General features: G+C 46.4%; 1 protein-coding gene across 1 annotated transcript in view; it reads left to right on the top strand.

The window, feature by feature from the left end:
- The window catches only part of znf804b (zinc finger protein 804B), a 117,895-nt gene that overhangs the window by 79,941 nt on the left and 15,227 nt on the right, over nt 1-22,727 (top strand). Inside the window, exon 2 of the mRNA XM_018762807.2 lies at nt 18,950-19,093. Within this exon, the coding sequence (XP_018618323.2) occupies nt 18,950-19,093 (144 nt within the window). The remainder of the gene's footprint in view (nt 1-18,949; nt 19,094-22,727) is intronic.

Genomic DNA, 22,727 nt, shown 5'->3' with positions numbered 1-22,727 from the left:
TGTGAGGAAGGCAGAGATTCAGGATCCCCCACCCCAGATCCATATTCCCTCCGTCGCATGGAGGCCCCAGAGGACAGTCCGTTCCCTGGACAGGAAATGAATTTCAGAAATGATGCCGCGCACAGCATCGCCCGACAGGAGGTCTCTGAGCTGCGGGAGGCCGCTGTCACTCAGCTGCTCCTGTTTTTTGATGGCTAGGGATTGATGTGTCAGACCGTCAGAGACGGAACACAATGTAAGGAATGATAAGCGTTCAGCAGAGGCTGACCATGTTTTCAGTTAAAGTCAGATTATACTGGTGTGGGACAATTTACGTTGTGTTACATATTTCAACTGATTATTACTGTTATTTCTTTTCAAGAATGAGTTCTTGCTTAGTTGGCAATGTTTTCCATTTCGACACATTTATGTGTAGCTGGATTTTTATTATAGTCACCTAGGGATTAGTACCTTGCACAAGGGTTTATGTATTTTTTGAGCAGACACTTTTCCATGGTAACATACAGCTCAGAGAAAACAAAAGCACATGGACTACATTCAGTTAGTACAGTCAATTAGTCCAATACTACTGTTTAACCAGCACTGATTACACAAATACCTCAATATACACTTAAAAAGAATAATAAATCTGTTGAGTAATGGCTCTGAAAGACATGTGTCTTGAAACCCTTCTTGACTGTTGAGAGGGATTCAGCAGTTCTGAGGGACATCATTACACCACATTGGAGCGAGAATCAAGAACCTCCAGGCTTTTGATTTCTCACTTCTGGTGTGGGACTATCAAGCAGCCAGAAGTGGAGGGGCGCAGCAGCCTGACTGGGACGTAACGAGTCAGTAGGCCCTGTATGTATCAGGGAGCAGAATCTTAGACTGCCTTGTAGGCCATTACCAGAATCTTGGACTTGATACAACTTAGAGAGAAGAAGGGGGAGGATACATGGGAACCACAGCAGTAGAATGGAGCAGGGTTTGAACTGACAATCTTCCATTTACTAGGCCATGTTCTCACCTGGGGGTGTCATAGCCACTCATCCCATTATTGTAGGGAGTGACCACATAAACACATATATATGTACCGCTGACGTACTTTTGAAGACCAGTGGGGGAAAAAAAGCTAGAAGAGAAGAGGAAGCAAGACTCTGAATCTGGTTGGGAGAGAAAATCATCCGTTGGGGGTCCAAGGCCAAGTGGTGGTCCACTTCTCCTAAGCATGGTAATATCGATCAGTTAGTTTTTGTCAATGATCAAGATGGTCCTGTGGACTCCCCCTCGTGTGGCCTTAGATAATCTTCGGTGGTCAAGAATGGACGGAGTCGGAACTCAACAGTGGAGAATCGTGGAGGAAGGGAAGGAGAATGGCTCGTCGTCATGAACCTTGGTGACCTTGCCTGAGGAGAACACGGGAGGTCCTCCCTGGTGTTCCGGAAGCTTCTCCTACACACCTGACATCTCTTGCGCAGTCAGGACTGCCTTAAAAGGGAAGCTGGCTGTAGAGGCACCTTGCAGAATCTTGTTTGTTTTCTCCTGCTCACAGAGTCGCTCACCGTCTCAGCTTTGACCAGGACCCTCGTTCCCACACCTGTCTGTTGTGTCATTTCCCTGAACATCTGCTGAGGAAGACACCTGGATACCACATGTACAGTGTACCATGTTCACGGTAAATAAAAACTCTAAGGACCCCCCCGAGTCCAAACTCTCGGTGGATTCGCCGTATTTACGTGCCGATGTCACTGCTGCGGTTTCCATGGTTTTGGCAGCTTATCTGCAGAGGTCGGCGGCAACCTGCAGCCAACCTCCCCCCCCATCCCCCGCTCCCTGCCACCTTGCACCTCCTCTCCTTCTCCTCCCCAGTGAAGGCCATAACTGACTCGTACCCCAAGGGAGGTGGGTACAATAACGTCTCGCTGAGAGGGGTCTAATTGCCCTGTCACCGCGACCGTTCCCACCATATGTGACGCCTAATCTCGAAGGTGCCTCGAAAACGAGCCGCTACTCGTACCCTTTCGCGGCGCTGCAGCCTTCCGAAGCGCAAACCGAGATTCTCGGCGAAAATCTCAACATTGTGGGAAAACGTCATTTCGGAGATGTGCGCAGGCTTAAAATAAATATTCAGAGAGCCTTACAAAATGTATTATGTTTCACACAGGGCATAAAATATTTGTCACACAATATGAGCAACGCTTTGGAGGAATTGTATCCAGATGTTTGGTAAATTATACATGTAGTTTCAGTTCAAATTCACCTCTTCGGATTGCACTCTGTTGGTTTTTAACTCATTTAACTGACACTTTCTCCAAAGTATCTTACGCTGTTAGGTTTGTGTACTGAACCGCTTGCACTGATTTACCCATTTACACAGCAGGGTAATATTTATTGCATCACTTTAGGGTGAGTGTTTTTACAAAGGGTATTACAGCAGGAACGGGGTTCAAGCCCACAACCTACAAGGTGTCAGCTGTCCTGACCACTATACCACCTGTTGCCCCATGATTTTACCCAGGAAGATCTTGACTCTGCTTAATCTGAGCTCTTTACGTACATGCTGTATTTACTTGATCTATTGATCTGATCACTTGAACACAAACCTCTTGTGTTTATTGGTTCAAATCCCCAGAATGCTCCATATGACTCAAAGCTGTTTAGGTTGACGCTTCCCTTGTACAGTTGAACTTCATTAGTCCAACTGGACTAATGTACCAGCTATAAATGCAATTATTGTTTGTTTGGGTCCTCAAAGACACACACACACACACACACACACACACACACACACACACTTTCTAAACCGCTTGTCCCATACAGGGTCACGGGGAACCAAAGTCTACCCAGCAACACAGGGCACAAGGCCGGAGGCGGGGAGGGGACACACCCAGGACAGGACGCCAGTCCATCACAAGGCACCCCAAGCGGGACTCGAACCCCAGACCCACCAGAGAGCAGGACCCCGGTCCAACCCGCTGCGCCACCGTGCCCCCCCATCCTCAAAAATATTATTGCTTAAACTTGTGTGCAAAAGAGAATTATAGCATTAAAAGGGTGTTTGAAAATACTGTTTACTGGGTAATTAAATCTGATGCAGATCAGCGCCGATGTTTGGCCGTTTTCCCGGCATTCGCATCTGAGGACCGTTCGGTTCTGCGAAGTATCTGTGGCGGAGCCTCGAGAGCATTTCTCCTTACCTCTGTGAGCGGTTAGATGAAATTAAAGAACGGCTTCTTTCATCTGTTTTGCAAGTTTTCGGAGACCAGCAAGCTCGATGGGAACGGAACGCAAGGGTCGCAGCACACGCAGTTGACACTGTGAGAGATTTGCTATTAGCTGAAAAGTGGGACCTTGTTTGATGTTTGATGTCGGTTTCTGGCTCTGTGGGGGTTCCGTATAGACTATTCCAGCTACCATGTGCGTAACTGTCTTAAAAAAGTTGGGGGGGGTTGGGTGCCATAGAGAAAACACATCCATTGGGCTCCTACCTTCCCAAGACTATGCCAGAGTGAAAAAATAAAGATTGTCATTATCTTGTTTCTATCATTATCATTAGGAGACAGGAGGTGGTGTAATGGTTACATGGCGTGATGGTGTCACTGGGAATCTCTCACAAATGCAGCAGGTGTGTTTGGAATGAGGAAAATCAGTATCACAACGAAAACAAACATAAATCACACCGCATGTTAACGCAATGAAGTGGGATACATCAGAAGCACCGCATCCAGCAGGTGGTGTGATGGTTAGCGCTGTCACCATTCCGATCAAAGGACCTGCAATTGAATCCCACCTGAATTGATACAGTAACAATTACCATGCTGAAAAAAGACAGATAAATCAGTGTAATTCACTTAGGGCACAAACATAACACTGTACAGTAAGTCGCTTTGTAGAAAAGCATTGTAAATATTTATAAATTACAATAAGAATAAAAATCCAGGTTAACGTCACATTTCTGCACCTGTCAGTCAGAACCTTGAACCCACCCCGCCTCATGTAATTGCCTGGATTCACTTTTGTGGGGAAAAAAAAAGTTCAAGATTCGCCTTCTATTCACCAGTCCTCCGTGAAAATTAAGTGAAGATTCATCGGTCCTTCGCCAATCCACAAAACATCTTAGGTCAACATTCACCTACTTTGAATAAATAATTAACTTTACTTGATATTATCTCATAAAGCTCAATCTTAGTAATGTAAAATAAATTTTAAAACAAATAGTAAAAGTTTAATTTTGATAATTAAAAATAATTAAATAATCAAATAAATAAAAAATATAGTTTACTTTTAATAATTTAAAAGGAAATAACTAAATTACTAAAAAATAGAATATTGATTTTATAATTTTAAAAAAATTCAGTAACAATTAATATCTTAACAGAAAATAAGAGAAAATAAAATTGAAAAAATATTTAATAAAAAAAATACATAAAAATATGATAACATTTTTAAATAAATGAATTTACTGTTATTGTTATTTTATTTTAGTTTTTCGATTTCTTGCGTCTAGCGGCAATTCCAGCTCTACTGAGCCTTCCAAAAATAAGCAAATATATAAAGAAGTTGAATCTGAACTAGAAAGCAACCAATCACACAGCACGTTGCACCCAGGCCGATCCGCCACTTACTTGGCCACGTGTTCCGACTCCCTGCGACTTGCACAATGTTGGATCCACAGAGATGATGTCTGGTTATGACACATTTTTTAATTGTGAAAACCGGCTTCCTTCTGAATAATTTCCTGCTAAAGGCCAAATGTGCCTTGCTTTTATAGCGAGTCCAAAGAGTTGTCTATAGTGCCGTCAGTTCACGGTTCGACGGTAATTCGTTTCCTTGTAAACCTTGTTCGCCAAAGTTTCATCTTTGGAAAAATCTGAAAAGGTCAAGATCCAGTTAGCTTGTACAGCCCTTCAGTGAAGATCTGGTGTCGGGTCGCCGTCAGAGGGTTGGGTTCAAGGTTCGGACCGACAGCTGCATTAAGACTGAAACCGCGAGACGTTTACTAACTTTGAAAACTTTTCCGCCGCAGAGGTTACGGCTACTTTATAGCGAATTATGAAAGTATATATTTTTCTCTCATGTCGTCAATAACATATTTATGTCATGTAGAGCCTGGGGCTGCTTAAATATTTTCCATTATTGTTAAAAAACCACAACAAATTAATTTTGGGGCCACGATTCTCTCAGTGGATTGACCTCAATAAGTATGACATCCACTCCAGGGAGAGGGCAAGATTTAATGGACACAGTTATAAACACACTCTTGGAAAACTTTCCAACTTTAAATTGCATTTTTACTGACTATTAAAGAGAACACTGAAGCTCGGACTCCGGGGAAATCGAGGCGCAAGGAGAGAGGCGAGGCGTGGCGAACGCCGCCTAAAAAAAAAGACTGCGTGTGCTTCTTACTGTCGGAGGACCGGCAAAACGAGCAAAGTGTGGCGGCTTCGGCGGACGGGACGTATGAGCGACGCCGTTCAACATCCGCTTGATAACTGACCGAACGAGAGTCTCGAGCACGAATCCAGCAAATCCGCCGTGGCTCGTGGGACGGGGCGTGAGAGCGATCGGCCGTTGAAGCGAACTCTCCCCCTTCTCCACGTGTCGTTGCCGCCGCCGTGTTTGCCGTAGACGTCTTTGCCAGATGGCGGCTGCACTTAAATGCGAGGGAAAGATGAATATCACGACTTTTGCTATAGGCCACTTTTGCATTTACACACCAGCTGCTGTGTAAAGCTGCACTTTGCGTTAGTCAGTCTTCCCTCCAAGAAATGCACGTCAGCCCCCGTGTGGGAGGGACATTCCGATAATGTGGCTGTTTTATTTGTTTTCATGCCGGAGAAAAGCTTTAGCTGAATTGTGTTCCGTCGCCTCGAACCCAAAACGGTTCTGTCGGCTCGCGCTGCATTATAAATGGGGGTTCCGCACGGCACACCGCCCGGGCCTTCCTCAAAGGCACTCTAGTCAGCGGCATCCTGCATAATGTAGGCAGCGCATTCATCATCGTGTAACTCGTTCCATAACATTTACTATTTACAATTTCAGTCACAATGCCATGTTCCTACATCCCCCGAGTTGGGGGGAGGGGGCTTATTCTTAATTCAGGGAAATAATGCTTAAACTCACAGAAGGGCAGTACACTCATAGGTTTCATCTCAGTCTATTACTCTGCCACTCATTGGTCCACTTACATTTATTTATTTATCAGATGCTTTTCTCCAAAGCGACTTCCAGTGAACTCTATGTAGTGTTATCAGCCCACACACCTTATTCACCGTGGTGACTTACACTGCTAGATACACTACTTACACTGGGTCACTCATCCATACATCAGTGGAAAACACACACTCTCTCTGTCACTCACACACTATGGGTGAACCCGAACAGCATGTCTTTGGACTGTGGGAGGAAACCAGAGCACACGGACACAGGGAGAACATGCAAACTCCATGCAGACTGAGTGCGGATCAAACCCACATCCTCTCGCACCACCTAGGCCTAAATATCTTGCTGACTTGTACTATATACCCAGAAATGAGATTCCAGCGTGTGACCTATGGGTTCAGAGGCAGCAGCTCGAGCTGCTGTGCTACCAACTGTCCCAACTGTCCCACCTGTACACACGTGCGCATTTTAGTTATTAAATTGTTTCATAGCTGATGGTTTTATCCAGAGAATTTGTCCCTTTGATGCAGCTTGGTTTTTCACCACAGCAGGATAGGGTGAGTACCGCGGTGAAGGTGTTCTAACCTGAACGCTCAGGTTACAGGTGCACGACCCGAGCGCACTAAACAACACGAACGTGTTATTTCGCCGAGGCAGGAGCGCGCACACGGTGCGCAGAATCATCCGCGGGAAAAGAGGGAAACGTCTCCTTTCGGCAGCGGTTATTCTTCTGCACTGAGTGCTTTCCCACTCGACGTGTTAGGAAGCAAAGCGGCTGTACGGGGGCAACGGCGCTCGTTCGCAGGATGAGCTAGTACCTGGCACCCGAGAGCGGCAGGAGGGGACAATCATTCACCCTGCGGGTCTCAAATTAAATTCATATCATGTCGGAGGGGGCAGGATTCAGCAGTGTTTATTGGCAAGTCTTGGCCTGAGGGAAATTAAATTCTGCAACCTGTTTCATAATAGACATCAATTTCGGGAGGTCCCGCGCTCTGCTGTGCCGTGTTACGGTGGCCGAATCCAGATGTTTGCCCAGGCACTGTGAAATGATTAAAAAGCACGCTGCGCAACACAGATTTTCGCAAAGTGTGCCGAGACGCCACGGAGTGGGAGGGAGAGAGAGGGAGAGGGGAACGTATCGCAAGGCCTCGGCCGTCGCGCAAATCCTCCGCGGCTGCGGGACGACGCGCCTCGACCGCTTCGCCCGGAGTGACACGCGAGGCTGGCGTGCGCTCGTGTTGCCGTGTTCGACGGGAGCGCCTTTCTGTGCCACTCTTTGTCCCCCCTTCCCGGTTTCATCATGACACGCGAAGGCTCAGCGATGCCGTTTCCATGGGGACGGCGTGAGACACAGAGGACCAGATCTGAATGGCACAACTGGGGACGGTTAAGAAAAGGGTGACGCTCGAGACTCGGATCGCGAGGGCCGGGCCACTTCTTGGACGGCGTTAAGCGCGGGACGTGAGCCGTTTGTTAATTTAGAAGGAAAAGTGCAAAAAAATACCCGGTTCCTGCGCTTGTGTGTTTCCACAGGGGGATAAAACTGAGATTTATCTTCCGCTCATCAGCCCCAAAAACCATGGGAAAAAGAGCACATTTGGCTGCTGAAATGTTTTCTCACAGCACAGCTTGTATGTATAATTGAATGTGATGCCCAGCTCTAGCGGGGGGGGGGGGAAGAAATGAGATCAGATGCCATGTTTTTATTGGAACATATCTATCTATCTATGTAGCTCCTGACTGAGGTATCAGAGCTATTAGAGCAGAGCTCAGTGCATTGCTTCTATATGACACTGATATTATATTTGTGTGTGTGTGTGTTGTCTGCCAACCGGTAGCACTAATGCCGTTGTAAACACCAACACGATTTCTTCATACATCTCGTATTATTTTCACGCCAAGGGGCAAGTATCGCTTCCGAGACTCAGTCGAATTCCACAAAATCTATTTCCGTTGAGCCGTTCCTTCTTATTTTTCGTGACTAAGTAATCCGGTCCTTACGGGGAGTCGCGAGTCGCGTCTCATTCTCAATGGACGTTCCGATGTTAATTGGAAGCACATTATGGATTAAGATAAAGGCAAAATGTGGAGCGAAATGGACCGGCGGGCCCATTGAACTCCTGAGAGTGCTGATCCGGGAGCTAATGGCACAAATTATGGATTTTCTTATTAGGTTTGTCATGAATCTAGGTGGGAGAGAAGAGGGAGACGGGTGAAATCGTTACATCATACAGCTGAAGATGAATTTAATGGGCACTGAAATATATTCATCAGCGCTCATTTGTGCACCGGGAAGGGCCACCATTGCTGCCCTCTCAGCAGCTTCCCCACAAATGGTCCATATTGGGTCTTTGATTGATGAGGTCTGGATGTGTCTGCCTTTGCTGCGGTACACTCCAGTACAGCATTTCGTTACGGGGGCGGGGGGGGGCACATCAACGGCGCTGGCGCGTGTACCCTGATGCTGCGGATGAGCGGTGAGCAGCACGGTGGCACAGCGGCACAGCGAGTAGCGCCGCTGCCTCATAGCGCTTGCATGATGCAAAAGGACGTGGGTTCGAACCCTGTTCACTCTGTGTGGAGTTTGTATGTTCTCCCCGTGTCTGTGTGGGTTTCCTCTGGGTGCTCTGGTTTCCTCCCACACTCCAAAGACATGCTGTTGAGGTTCCCCCTAGTGTGTGAGTGACAGAGAGAGAGAGAGAGTGTGTGTGTTCCACTGATGTATGAGTGACCCAGTGTGAGTAATGTATCTAGCAGTGTAAATCACCGTGGTGAATATGGTGTGTGGGCTGATAACACCACATAGAGTTCATTGGAAGTCACTTTGGAGAAAAGTGTTAAATAAATAAATGTAAATGTAAGCGGCACAAATAGAGGCTCTCGTGGTCGTCATTCGCCATCTCCGCGCCGCCTATTTGTGCCCCGTTAGTGGGAAAACCGTCACCTCGGCGCGCAATGAAATGCAACTTTCATGAAGAGCGGGTGGGGGTGGGGAGTCGGCCCGAAACGGAGCGCTGGATCGCCTGCAGCTACTTCCACAGACGTCTCGGGATGGCTGGCTGACTCAGACTTTTAAAAATAAGTGAGCACGCGTGTGACTGCGTGTGGGTGTGTGTGAATTACATCCAAATAACATCATATTGTGTGTTACACGTGTGTTGCGTGTACCTGTGTGCTGTGCAGATCGGCGACCTTTGACCTGTACGCGCCCCGCAATTTGGCGCCAGGCGTGCTCTGCTGGGGGACGCTTTGAAGCTCTCCTCATACCCCAGACAGTGTGTGCATCGTTACCCCGCCGCACTCGCACCCACCTGTCTTTCGCCTCGGGTCAGATCTGCGCCGTTTCCTATGGTCGGTGAGCAGAGGCGTCCGCTCGTAATGCTCAGCGTTCAAACTGTGCAGCGACTTCTCTCGTAGGAGGTGGGTTCAAGCCCAGGTTTCTCAGCCTGATGTATATCAGTAGATACATCCACGGGTAGTGTGTAGGGGGCGAGTGTGTGCAGTGTAACACTGGGAAAATTTACGGGAGCGCATTAAGGATGAAGATTTAAGTACTTTAAATAGTAATTGTTTTCATTTTATTTAGCAGATGCTTTTCTCCAAAGTGACTTCCAATGAACTCTATGTAGTGTTATCAGCCCACACACCTTATTCACCGCAGTGACTTACACTGTTAGATACCCTATTTACACTGGGTCACTCATCCATACATCAGTGGAACACACTCTCTCTGTCACTCACACACTATAGGGGAACCTGAACAGCATGTCTTTGGAGTGTGGGAGGAAACCAGAGCACCCAGAGGAAACCCACACAGACACAGGGAGAACATACAAACTCTACACAGACTGAGCGGGGCTCAAACCCATGTCCACCCGCCCCACCCAGGTGCTGTGGGACAGCAGCGCTCCTCACCGTGCCACCGTGCCGCCTTGTTTCAAAAAATCTAGTGTCTGCTGGCTGTCTGCACACCTAGATGGAGCTGTGGACCCGGGTTCAATTTCCTGTTAATAACTGTAAGCAGCTTGGTGTATAAACCTTAAACCGAAGGTGGCCTTGGAGAAAAGTGTCAGATAAATAATGATTAATATGAGGCCTGGAACCGAGTTAAGTGATCAAGTCAACTGGCTGAATATCTCATATGTCAACTTGACTTCCCCTGATGCTTTAAGTCTCACGTAAACACGGTACAGGTCACCCGTGCATTAAAGGCGTCAATAAACATAGCGAAGAGAGCAATACTTTGCACGAAAAACGAAAATTTCTGATTATACTTCATCAGATTCACTTCCTGCGTGGAATTCCGGCGTGTGTGTAAAATCGTAGAAGAGCCACTACGCAAAACGTACCGCAGGCCGGTTAAAGCATTCGCGTTGCCGCATATATTTCTGCATTTTAATAACCTAATTAGAATTAATTACAACAATGCGGTTACACTGGATTTTGTCACGGCTGCCAAAACCGAGCTGGAGGAATCACCGTGGAGCCTCACCCATGACAGTAATTCTCCGTAAAAACCTTAAATTTGGCAAACTGCGAAATAGTAAGATGGTGTGACAGAAGCTCAACGTGATGTAAAGCTTTTTACCTCATGTTATTGTACATTTTTTCTTTTGACTAAAAGTGAGTACTTTCATGGTAATATGCACTAAACTGAGCATAATTGCACATTTTAAACAAAGAAATTATATTTAGCAAGAGCTCTGGTTTCCTCCCATTGTCATGATGCGTCTAAGAAAACTGGTTATTCAAAATTGCTCTGTGTGTGTGTGTGTGTGTGTGTGTGTGTGTGTGAGAGAGAGAGAGAGAGAGAGAGAGAGAGTGTGTGTGATTGCCCTTGATGCGCCCCATCGAGAGCGTACCCTGCTTCACACCCCCCGACTCCGGGATGGACTCCACACCACCACGAACTTGCACTGGACAGGTGGATATTGACAATGAACATATCATATTTTCTTGAGGACAATTTTAATATGATTTCAATGCAACAGAAGTGAGAGGCAGGGCAGATTTATACGTGTGATGACAGGGTTGCACGTTTCGGTCCCATCGCGACATGCCATCAAAACTCATGTGACTTTCCTGACTTGGGTTCCATAAGGAATATGAGGCTCAACTGGGAGAAAATTCTAGATGCTGTATAACCAAGGCACCTTTTTTCCGACATTGTCAGTCGGGGCGTACGCGTGCATGCACACCAGATGCCTTCGAATTAAGATGAACTTCAAACAAAATCGACACATTTATTTCCACGTTTCAGAGCGGGAACATGACTCATCTCATTTGCATTCCGGCAGGAAGTGGGAGGATAAAACGGCTCATTACCCACCAATAGTGTTTTGGGGCGCGGCGCGGCGCTCACTCCTGGTTATACAGCGCTACACTTCCACAAGTAGATTATTGCCCTCCAAGAATGACCAAAACTCACTGGAATTAAAAATTATTGGGAATTAATATCTACAGCTGAAAGGTTTGACTTAAAAGGACAGCTGAAATTACGGTGAGGAATGAAAGAAAAAAGACCCCAAAATGGAGTTTTAAAGTATGAATAAAACTCAATGAGTTTAGCCCTCACCTGGTCATCATAGAGCAAGGAGATTATAACAGTTATATGGATGAAATATCTGGAGCATTACAACAATCCCAGTTCACAGGTCGAGACTGATTGGTTAACTGCAAGCCACTGATTGGTTGGCTACACTAGACCAAACGGTAGCTGCCCACCACTGATTGGTTGTCTGTACGTCAGAGATTTGCTTGTTCCACAGCACACACTGATTGGTCCATTGCCTGGGAGCAAAGTGCCAGCTGCCCACTGCCGATTGGTTACCTCCACCCTACTGATTGGTTGGCTACACTGGACCAATCAGTTGCAGCACACTGCTGATTGGTTGGCTGTACACAGCGTCTTGGTTGGCTGCGCACTGATAGGCTGCCTGTACCACAGTCTCTGACAGGCTGCACACTGCTGATTGATTGACTGCACAGGAGAAACTAATTGGCCAAACGCCCGGTGACACATTGCCGCTGGATTGGTTGTGCGCTGCCGCTCGGTGGATTACACCCCACTGATTGGCTGGTTGCAAACCGCCCCCCGCTGCTCATTCAGCCTCCTGGCAAACCATGGGTTCAACCTTTTGTTTTGAATACAACAGGGACCACAGCTTTCCCTTCGCGGTGAGCTCCCCTGTAAATAAATACACCTCTGACGAGTTCACAGGATTAATTGCCTTCCCTCGGGGGGGAGGCGGGAGACGGCCGGTGGGGGGGCACCTATCAAACTGTAATCAGCCATATGAGTTGTTGTCCCTGGGATGCTGGGGGTCCCAGCGGCCGTCCCTGGAAACGGTCATTAGCATCACGGTGATGCATTCCCAGTCGCGTCGCTGTGAAATGAGCAGCCTTCCCCCGGTTTTTCCTTCAGCTCCAAGGGCATCGTGCGGGAAGCGCCTCCTGCCGACTCCCTCGCACCTCATACCGTCCCTTATTCCGTATGCGGTAACGTTCCATCCTGTCCACATTTAATAAACCACGTAAACAATAAGCAGAATTCAACATTCCTTTGTTTAATATTAAAAAACGCCCTTAGATAAATTTCTTAAAATTTCCCCTATTCTTTTTTAACAGTTTCAACCATGTTTAGTTACCTGTTAGATAAGTTACCTGTCCCTCTGCTTTAACGGCAGTTATTGAGATATATTTTGGACTGTCTGTGGTACTCGAGTGAGTGAGGGGAAGCGTTCAAACAGGATTTTACCTGGAACGGCCCAAGGAAACAAGCTGGGAGAAGTATCCGTGATGGGTTTTATGTGCGTTTTGTTATTTCGTCGTCCTAAGACCCGTGCCATTTAAGAGGATAAAGCCGCTCTCTCCGAAGACACGTCAGCAGCGAAGATCTTCCTGCGAAATCCCGTTGGCTCTTCTTTTTCTGTCTAGAGGCCCGAGCGAGACTCCACGTCGTGCGTCACAAATATACTGTAACAAAAGGCTGTGAACCTCCCTCTTGTTGCATACAAGTTAAGTGAAATCCATTCGAGTCGCTTTAGATGGAAAGTTAAAAGTCCGCAATTAATTCATTCCTTTAAAAGAGCTGAGATCCAGGGCTGTAAAATGGAGAAATAAATAAGAAATGAGTCGCGAGGAAGCCTCTCCAAAGGTCAAGCCTCATTGTCTGTTGGTAACTTGAATTGTTTATAACTCCAAAGCCACAGTCTAAAAATTAGAACTTACATGCCTGAATGCCCACGAGGGGTGGGAAACCACTGGTACTCGGACCCCCAGGGGTCGACTTTTCTCCTGCCATTTCTATGGTTTGGGACCTTTTTGTTTTCCTCTCCTCAGCTACCCTTTCTAATGTCCTGGTTGCCAACTGTGACCTTGTTTGCGTTCCGTTTGTCAGCACCCTGCGTCACCCAGTTTTCTACAGAAAATTGAAGCTGAATCGAATTGAACCAAATCAATAAAATCGTTACAGACGTCCCTCTATTTTAATTCACAGGACGCATTCTGTAAAATCGCAGATCGGCCTGTAATAAATGAGTACTTTTTAAGTCTAGTTTTAATATTTTATTAACTCCCAGCTATGTTAAAATTAAAACTGATTCATTTTACATTCGGCATCTTGTTATTGATCGCCAACGCTCAGGAACGCCGGACACGAGCTGTAAACACCGTGAAAGTGAGTTGAATTAAGGTGGCCCCGCGATGCTCTTTAGTGCCAGAGTGCCTTTACTCCACATTAAAAGAAATTGAAAATAAATGAGTAAAGGAAACTTTATAAATTAAAATATAGCATTTCTCCGGGGTTAGTGTGCGCGCATACGAGAAAGTCAGGCAAAGAAATTTACGCAACAGAAACGTCCAGTCCCTCGCCGTCTTCGCCGCACTCCCGCAGTCCCACGGTCCCCTCCTCTGTCACTTCCTAATGCTGATATGCGTCCGACACAACATGGTACAGCAATCAACTCAAAAATGATAAATTCATAACAAGTCTCTTGATGTTCCCATTTCACATGCTGTACATCGCCAAAGCCAATTAACAGTTAACATCTGTTGTTGCCGCGTGCAAAAAAAAATAAAAACACATTTGTTTTTCGATGGCAGATGTACAAACGTACACATTAAGTTTACTTGTTCAAATTTCTGGGTCTGCGAAACATCTGGACAAGAATAAACAGAAACTCAGACGAGGCTCCGGTCCGTGGGGACGAGGTTTGGGCTCCTCCGATGAGACGTGAGCCGTCTTGGCTCCAGCAGCTCGGATACACGGAACTCAAAGTGACACAAGTGGCTCTTTCTGAACGGTTGCTCTTCGAGCCGTTTTCCTTTCCTCCCCCCAAAGCAGCGAAAGGTCTACGAACAGCATAGGCTGCAACCTAGAAGGTTTGTGGTTCAGCTCCCAGGACAGGCACAGACCTTTTACCGATTAAGTGCTGCGCTTAAAGTATTTCATATGAATCCACCCAATGAAATAGCCAGTATTTTTTATTTATTTAATTTATATAATTCAATTTTTTTAATTATTTAATTATAATTATCACATAATGATTTCAAGTACAACTTGTATTTTAATTATATCATTTGAAATTTGTAATTGTTATTTATTTATTTAATTAATTAATTAATAGCAATAATAACAACAACAATAATATATATATATATAATTTTTTTTTTTGCAATTGTTAGAACTGCTTCAACGGGGTGCGGTGGCGCAGCGGTTTGGCCAGAGCCTGCTCTCTGGTGGGTCTGGGGTTCAAGCCCTGCTTGGGGTGTCTTGCGACAGACTGGCGTCCCGTCCTGGGTGTGACCTCGGCACTGCGCCCAGCGTTGCCGGGTTACGCTCCGACTTGCCGCAACCTAGCTTGGAAGAAGCAGTTGCGCGCGCACACACACACATACACACGCAAGCTGAAACCGCTCGTCCCAAGCAGGGTCGTGGCGAACCAGAGCCTAACCTGGCAACACAGGCTGCCAGAGAGTGGCACCCTGCTGTGCCGCTGTGCCACCGTGCCCCCCTAATAATAATTATCGTTATTTTTATTATTATTGTTGTTGCTGTTAACAGCTGTAGGCACTAAACACACAAAAAGTGAAACGGCAACAAGTTATGAATGCATTCACATATATGAATAGAAGGACAAACATTTGAAAAATGTGGTCACCGTACCATGAAGTGTCACATTGATTAAACATTCATTTATTGTTCTAATGCTCTAACAAAATTTTCCCCTTGGGTCATCTGTACACCGTACTGTCTTTACAGATGGAACATTCCGGCACCGACCAAGCAGCAACAACGAAATATTACCACTAAATGAATAAAGCTAAAGGACATAAAGACAAAGTCCTAATAGATTTTATACGTGTTGTTGAGCTCACTCATCTCCCATTCAGTTAAGAGCATTTGAACCTATTAAATTCCTCCTACTTTTCTCTTAACGTCCCAGGTAGTAATTTCAAACGGGGATGCAAATAGTTTTACCGTCACACAGCAAGACAAGAACGTAACCCCGGTAATACAGCCTGTCACATTATAAAAACAAGAGCTGGAACACATAACCCAGCGAAGTTAAAAGCAGGGAGGGAGAGAGAGAGAGAGAGAGAGAGAGAGAGAGAGAGAGAGAGAGACGCATCCTGTACGTTTTAAATGAGTGGCACTGAGAAAGAGGCGGCCGAGTGGCGGTTTAATAACCAGCTTGGGTCCGGAAACGCTCACAAGGCACGTGGGAAGATGAGGTCACCGCTGCGGCACCTTGACACGCGTGCGTGTGTGTGTGTGTGTGTGTGTGTGTGTGACCTGACATCTTTACGCGCCCAGCAAGGGCTGTGATTTCCTGCCCGTCTGTCCCCTTATCGCCCGGATGACAGGGCCGCTGACATCCCCGTGTCGAGCCGTCACCTGTCCCACTGTACATAGACTCATCTGGGCGGAATAATGGCACGGCTCGTACTCAGGCATGCCGGCGTGGTAATAACAGGTCATGGAGCACAGAGACGCTTTTCATTTTAAACCTGTATGGGCTGGGTTTAAAAGCCAGCGAATGTGGGCAACTTGCGTTATGTTCAGAGCTCCGCGCATCTCCCTGTGCTCAGCTCAGATAGGAAAATTTAAAAAAAAAAAATACACAATAATAAAACAAACGATCATACACAATACAGTACAGTGATACAGCAATAAACACCGTTTTTTTGTATGGCAGAGCAGCAGGTGGCGTAGTGATTAAAGCTGATGCCTTCGCTCTGGGTTTCAATCCCACCTCCTGCTGCTGCACCCTTCATCAACACCCTCACGCTGAATCGAAACTGTAAAAATTACCCAGCTGTACAAATGGTTACATCATTGTATGTAGCTTGGTGTAAAAAAAGTCATATTTTCAGTTGTCGTAGACAGCGGCTTCAGATAAATGAATAAATTATAATGGTACGCGGCTAATGAAATGCAAGTGAATAGATGTCAGCAGATGCCAAAAAAAGAAAGATGAAGAAAAATAAAGAGGACGTGTGAGGAGCTGCTGAAGCTGAAGGTAGGGAACCAGAGAGCGGGATGCTGCATGTTCAAGTCCCGCCGGAGAAACAGCTGTTTTACCCTCGGTCGGGGAACGGATTCAGCGCACATCCATCTGCAAGGATGTAACATATGTGACTTTGCGTGGATGAGTGCTCCCGCTAATAAATAACTTTTTCATTTCTTCCATGTCCGCCTGCCTGCCTGCCTGCCTGCCTGCCTAGACAGGGGCCTGGTTTTGGCAGGTCTTACCCCGACTCATAACCCCCACGTGCAGGTAGGGGAGGTGGGATCGCCGGAGCGGCGGGGGGTCCGAGGAAAGAGCCCCAGGTCCCCGCAGCTTGGAAAGAAGCGGACGCTCAGACCGTTAAATTAAAACTTCGTATTAATGTGATGTGTTCCTCCAAGGTGACTTACATCATTTGAACTCTAAGCTAATGCACTGGACCCATGTAGGACACTGATTCCAAGTTATTATTTATTGACTCAGTATTAACTTATTATTTGTCCATTTACATTTATTAATTTAGCAGATGCTTCTCTCCAAAGAAACTCACAGTGTCAGTTTATGTACCCCATTTGTACAGCGGGGTAATTATTACTGGAGCAAATTAGGGTTAGTACTTTGTTCAGGGGTATTATAGCTCAGGATGAGGCTCAAACCTGCAACCTTTTGGTCCAAAGGAAGCAGCTCTAATCACTACACTACCAGCTCTCTGTTTAGTTAACACTTTCCTCCAAGGTGGCTTACAGTCTGAGACTCAGCGCTGAGCTACTTACACTAATTTACCCATTTACACAGCTGGGTAATTTTCATTGTACCATTTCGGGGTCAATACCTTGATCAAGGGTACTGCAGCAGGAGCAGGGAGTCAAATGCGGGTCCTTAGACTGCAAGGCAGGAGCTCAAACCATTTCGCCACCTGCTGGGCCTTTACATGGGTGGCACAGCAAGTAGCACTGCTGTCTCGCAGGGCCTGGGTGATGCAAGTGGGTGTGGGTTCGATCCTTGCTCAGTCTGTGTGGAGTGTGCAAGCTCTCTCCGTGTTTGTGTGGGTTTCCTCCGGGCGCTCTGGTTTCCTCCCACACTCCAAAGACATGCTGTTCAGGTTCCCCCATAGTGTGTGAGTGACAGAGAGAGAGAGTGTGTTCCACTGATGTATGGATGAGTGACCCAGTGTAAGTAGTGTATCTAACAGTGTAAGTCACCATGGTGAATAAGGTGTGTGGGCTCATAACACTACATAGAATTCACTGGAAGTCGCTTTGGAGAAAAGCATCTGTTAAGTAAATGTACATGTTAGGAGGGTGTACTCTTTTGTAACCCTCAGAAAGAGCGCCCCCTATATTTTTGGCATCGCCAACCGCTTTGCACAGGTGAAAGTCGTGAGATTCCATGTGAAGTGAGACTTGCGAACCGGTATCTACCGGGCGTGGAGTCCTGGCCACTACTCTGCACTTCATGAAACGGGAGGGAGGTGTATTTTTACCACAGCTGTGAAGAAAATCTTTTTATTCACTCAAGTGCTTTTCCTTTCTCCCAAACCCACTTTGACTCGCAATATCAAATAACCAACCACCTCGGCTCACGCCGATAATTCGGAAAGAACGCCAGGTGTCAAAAAGGATGGGAACTCGTTCATTTTACCCCGTTTTACTCCGGAGGTCGTAACGCGGAAACGCCCCACTGTGACTCCGCATTAGCAGCACCGAGGCAGCCGCATGAATATGGAAGAGCTGGGAAAATTTCCAGTTTATCTCCTGGCAATATCATGCGGAAAGCTTGAGGAGCTTCTTATTACCTCCAACTCTCCAACTCTCCATCCATATTCATCTGCTCCCGAGTTTGCGTCGTGCGTTTCGAGATAAGCCAACGTTCGGGGCCCGAAGTGCCGGAGCCGAAGTCACGGTGACTTTTCTCGCCGCTTGTCTCAGAAATATTTAAGAGCACAACTTGGAATCTGCAGTCTTAAGGTGCAGCGTGAGTCACTACACGGAGCGCATGTTTTCAAAAAAAAAAAAGGTTCCGAGTCGTAATTACGCTTTAAGATGATGAGGCGTCGAAGGGCGATTTGAACAATCCCTATCTCTTGGTAACTCACAACTATCTTTGTCCCATTTTTATGGAGCCCTGAATGCAGCAAAGGAAGGGAAATACAGTGCAGCGTTTCAAAGAAAAAATAGAAATGCATTTTACTGTCAAACGCACAGATTTGCGGACCTCGCGGTGAAAGGGTAATTAAACGGCTTGTTTCCGACCGTTTCTCTCTCTCTGTCCGTCTCTCTGTCCGTCTGCAGGATTATGCGGAGAAGGAGAAAGCCATCGCCAAGGCTCTGGAGGACTTGAAGGCTAATTTCTACTGTGAGTTATGTGACAAGCAGTACCACAAGCACCAGGAGTTTGACAACCACATAAATTCCTACGACCACGCGCACAAGCAGGTAAGCGCACACGTCCCCACACCTGATGTTCGCCACCGATACCTGGAGCACGAGGGCAGAGGAAGGGGATCCCTGGTTGTAAGGTGCTGGGATGACCAGTTGTGATCTGGCGTTAACCTCACCTGGCGGTCCGCTGACGCCCCGAACACGTTGCTCTAATGTAACAGTGCCGGTGTAACCAGCTACACTGAAACATATCACCACTCCCTTTGAAGTCTGTTTATGACGTTACATTTATTTATTTATCGGACACTTTTGCCGAAAGCGACTTCCAATGAACTCTATGTAGTGTTATGAGCCCACACACCTCATTCACCGCGGTGACTTACACTGCTGGATACACTACTTACACTGGGTCACTCATCCATACATCAGTGGAACACACACACACTCTCTCTGTCATGGGTGAACCTGAACAGTATGCCTTTGGACTGTGGGAGGAAACCAGAGCACCCAGAGGAAAGACACAGGAAGAACATGCAAACTCCACACAGACCGAGCGCGGATTGAACCCACGTCCTCTCGCCCCACCCAGGCGCTGCGAGACAGCAGCGCTATTCGCTGTGCCACCATGCCGCCTAAAGCTATGCTGGATCCCTAGTTTTCCAATGTCCAGAACCATCCATCTTCCTTTAGTGTTGATGCTCTTAAAGGGTAATGTCTCACCTGGCACTCGGGCCTTGGTTCGAGTCCGAAACAGCTCATCCGCCAGTTATGACTGGGAGCTCCGCAACTGTAAAATCGTGATTGAAGTTCAGCATCGAGCTTAGCTTGAGCATCTCTACTGCTCGCTACTGCCTCCTACAGACCTGTCTGGAAACTGCAGGCTTTCTACTGCCTGTAGTGTGTAAAAAAGCAATCAGTTTGACAGGGTGTCTACTGCCTTCCGGACTGCCCTCTTGAAAAATCTGACATATTTTTGGAATTTTAAATTCGGGGAGGGAGAAAGTTTAAAAGAAACTCTTTAACTTCAGCAGATGGTAATTTTCTCACAAAGTGAAACTTTTTTTTGGCTGATGAAAGGTGACATTAAATGACATTAACTGTTGTGAAACACTTCGTGGAGACGAATGTACCTGCAGGGAACGGCATTAAAATGTACGAGGTCTCCGGGCTTTCTTTTCCCATGTCAGACTTTGCCCCGGAAAGGTGCAAAACGGCAGGGAGTTCCGGCAAAATCACAGCTCTGTTTCTGTGGCAATTACTGGGCCTAATCTCTGTTTACAGGACTTTGCAAAATACCCATCTGCTTTGCTGTGCGTTTGCCCCTGTTGTGTCGATTGTATATAAATATGCATGTTTTCCCACAATATTTGTCAAACCCGCTTTGACTTTGACTTTGACTTTTACTGCCTTCCAGATGGTAAAATGCATGATAATTACTCGTATATACATTTATAAATACAACTCAATAAAACGAAATGCAAACGCAAAACCTATTAGCTGACATAATAAACTGCAGTTTCCTAAGTTTTGTGCTCTGAGATTTTATATTTTTATGCTGACACCTATTAAATATTAATGCAAATTTATCAGTCTTCTGGAAAAGCAGGATTAATTAACTTTGTGAGCCAATTTTTTCATGTACAGTAAATAGCAAGGGATTACCGAGTTATAAATTTATACGCTCACCCACAGAAGATTAATAGTATCGTAACCAAAATCTATTTAGTTATGCAAATGTAATATACAGAGTATACATACGGCTTGGGGATATCTGTTAACCGCTTATGACGACTTTAATAAGCATTGTTCATTCAGGGATTTGTAGCACTAACTAGAATGCACTGAATAATTTGTCTACAAACTGAAATGTAATGTAAGTGCGCCTCGATACTCACTTACGTGAACCATTTGTCCAAGTGAGGGTCGTGGTGGTCAAGAGCCTATCCTGGAAGTGCAGGGTGCCAGTCCAGTCCGGGTACACCCTGGACAGGACATCAGTCCATTGCAGGGCAGCCACACGGACACACCCACCCACCCACACACACACACACACACACACACACAATAAGACCAATTTAGAGCTACCAACGCATCTGAAACATCTCTTTGGATTGTGGGCAGAAACCAGAGCACCTGGAGGAAACCCACACAACACAGGGAGAACGTGCAAACTCCGCAGAGGCTGAGCCCGGGTGCCGTGAGACAACAGTCCTACCCGCTGCACCACTGTGCCTTGGTATCATAGGCCAATTAGAGGCACTAGCTGACAGCTTTTGTTCTTACTGTATAGTAGAGGGTGTAGCTATGCTGATGATGCTGTTCATGATGTTACCGGACTGAGTCAGTGTGCACTGGCTTGTGTTAAGAATGACTGTATATAGACTCTTTGCTTATCTGTTTTATAAAATTTCTGCTGGTGGCGGAACAAATGTATCCTGTGTTTACCCGCTGTGCCTATAGGTGGCGGTAAAGAGCACTTTGGAGATCTGAACACACACACACACACACTTTCAGAACCGCTTGTCCCTTACGGGGTCACGGGGAACCGGAGCCTACCCGGCAACACAGGGCGGAAGGGGAAGGGGACACACCCAGGACAGGACGCCAGTCCGCCGCAAGGCACCCCAAGCGGGACTCGAACCCCAGACCCACCGGAGAGCAGGACTGCGGTCCAACCCACTGCGCCACCGCACCCCCTGAAATCTGAACATAACACATTAAAAACAGATTTCTGCTCCCAGCTGTGTTCATAAGCTGAGGGGCCATAGTAGAGCAGTAATACGGGTTAAATATGGGTTAAAATTTGTTACTGTGGGAGCTACACCCACATCTGCTGAGGCTGTGTGAGCTGCTGTGGGTCTTCTGATGATGCCAATGTTGGGCCAAGGGTTCGATTCATGCCTTCAAGCTGCAGCTCAGGTCTTTAGTTCAGCGACCCAGTCCAGCTACCGGAAGAGTATACCAACCACTGAGGTCAAAGTGCAGGTAATATTCCCTGGTGTGCACTGCACCTGGAGTTGTGGGTAACCAGAGGGATGCTGGGATGCCGTTACCGTCCAGGTCACAAATCAATAGGAAAATCTATTTTTTCTGTTTTTGTTTCTTCTTTCTTTTTTTTTAACTCGAGCCTAGTGGGTCCTTGTTGGGTAATTGTTTTTATTCCCCTGTGTGTTGTTTCCCTCTGCCAAACCTGGTTTGACTTGTAATATCAGACAATAAAACAGCAGCTTTCTTCCAGTACGACAGTTCGTGCTGTACGAAACACGCAAACACGACAACACAACAAAAGCCAAGCTGCCACGGAGGCCTCTTCGCACATGTTCGAGCGATGACTGCTGGAAAATATGAAAAGGAGCGCGTAAAGACGTTCCCTCATTTGCATTTAACCTTGTACGGGAAATCATTTCCCTCAAATTAGTTTATTTTTCCTTTGTAGTGCTTGCATCACGATCTCTGGGGTGTCCGTGACAAAAATAATTAATGCAGGGAGAAGTTAAGAGATCAGCTCCCACCGATCCGTTCCGACATTCCCTTCCGCTTCTCTGCTAAACTGGAAGAAAATGAAACTGTCTCTTTAATTGCTACTAGTGTTCAATTGGCATTACCCTTTAATCTACTTAACCAGTTGTGTCAAGTGCTTAACTACATTTATTTCTATATCTGACACTTTTCTCCAAAGGCACTTCCA

The sequence above is a fragment of the Scleropages formosus genome, chromosome 18 (assembly GCF_900964775.1).
Source record: "Scleropages formosus chromosome 18, fSclFor1.1, whole genome shotgun sequence".
In the NCBI taxonomy this organism is placed as follows: Eukaryota; Metazoa; Chordata; class Actinopteri; order Osteoglossiformes; family Osteoglossidae; genus Scleropages; species Scleropages formosus.
The sequence above is the reverse complement of the archived record's forward strand: the minus strand, read 5'-3'. Positions and strand labels throughout refer to the sequence as shown.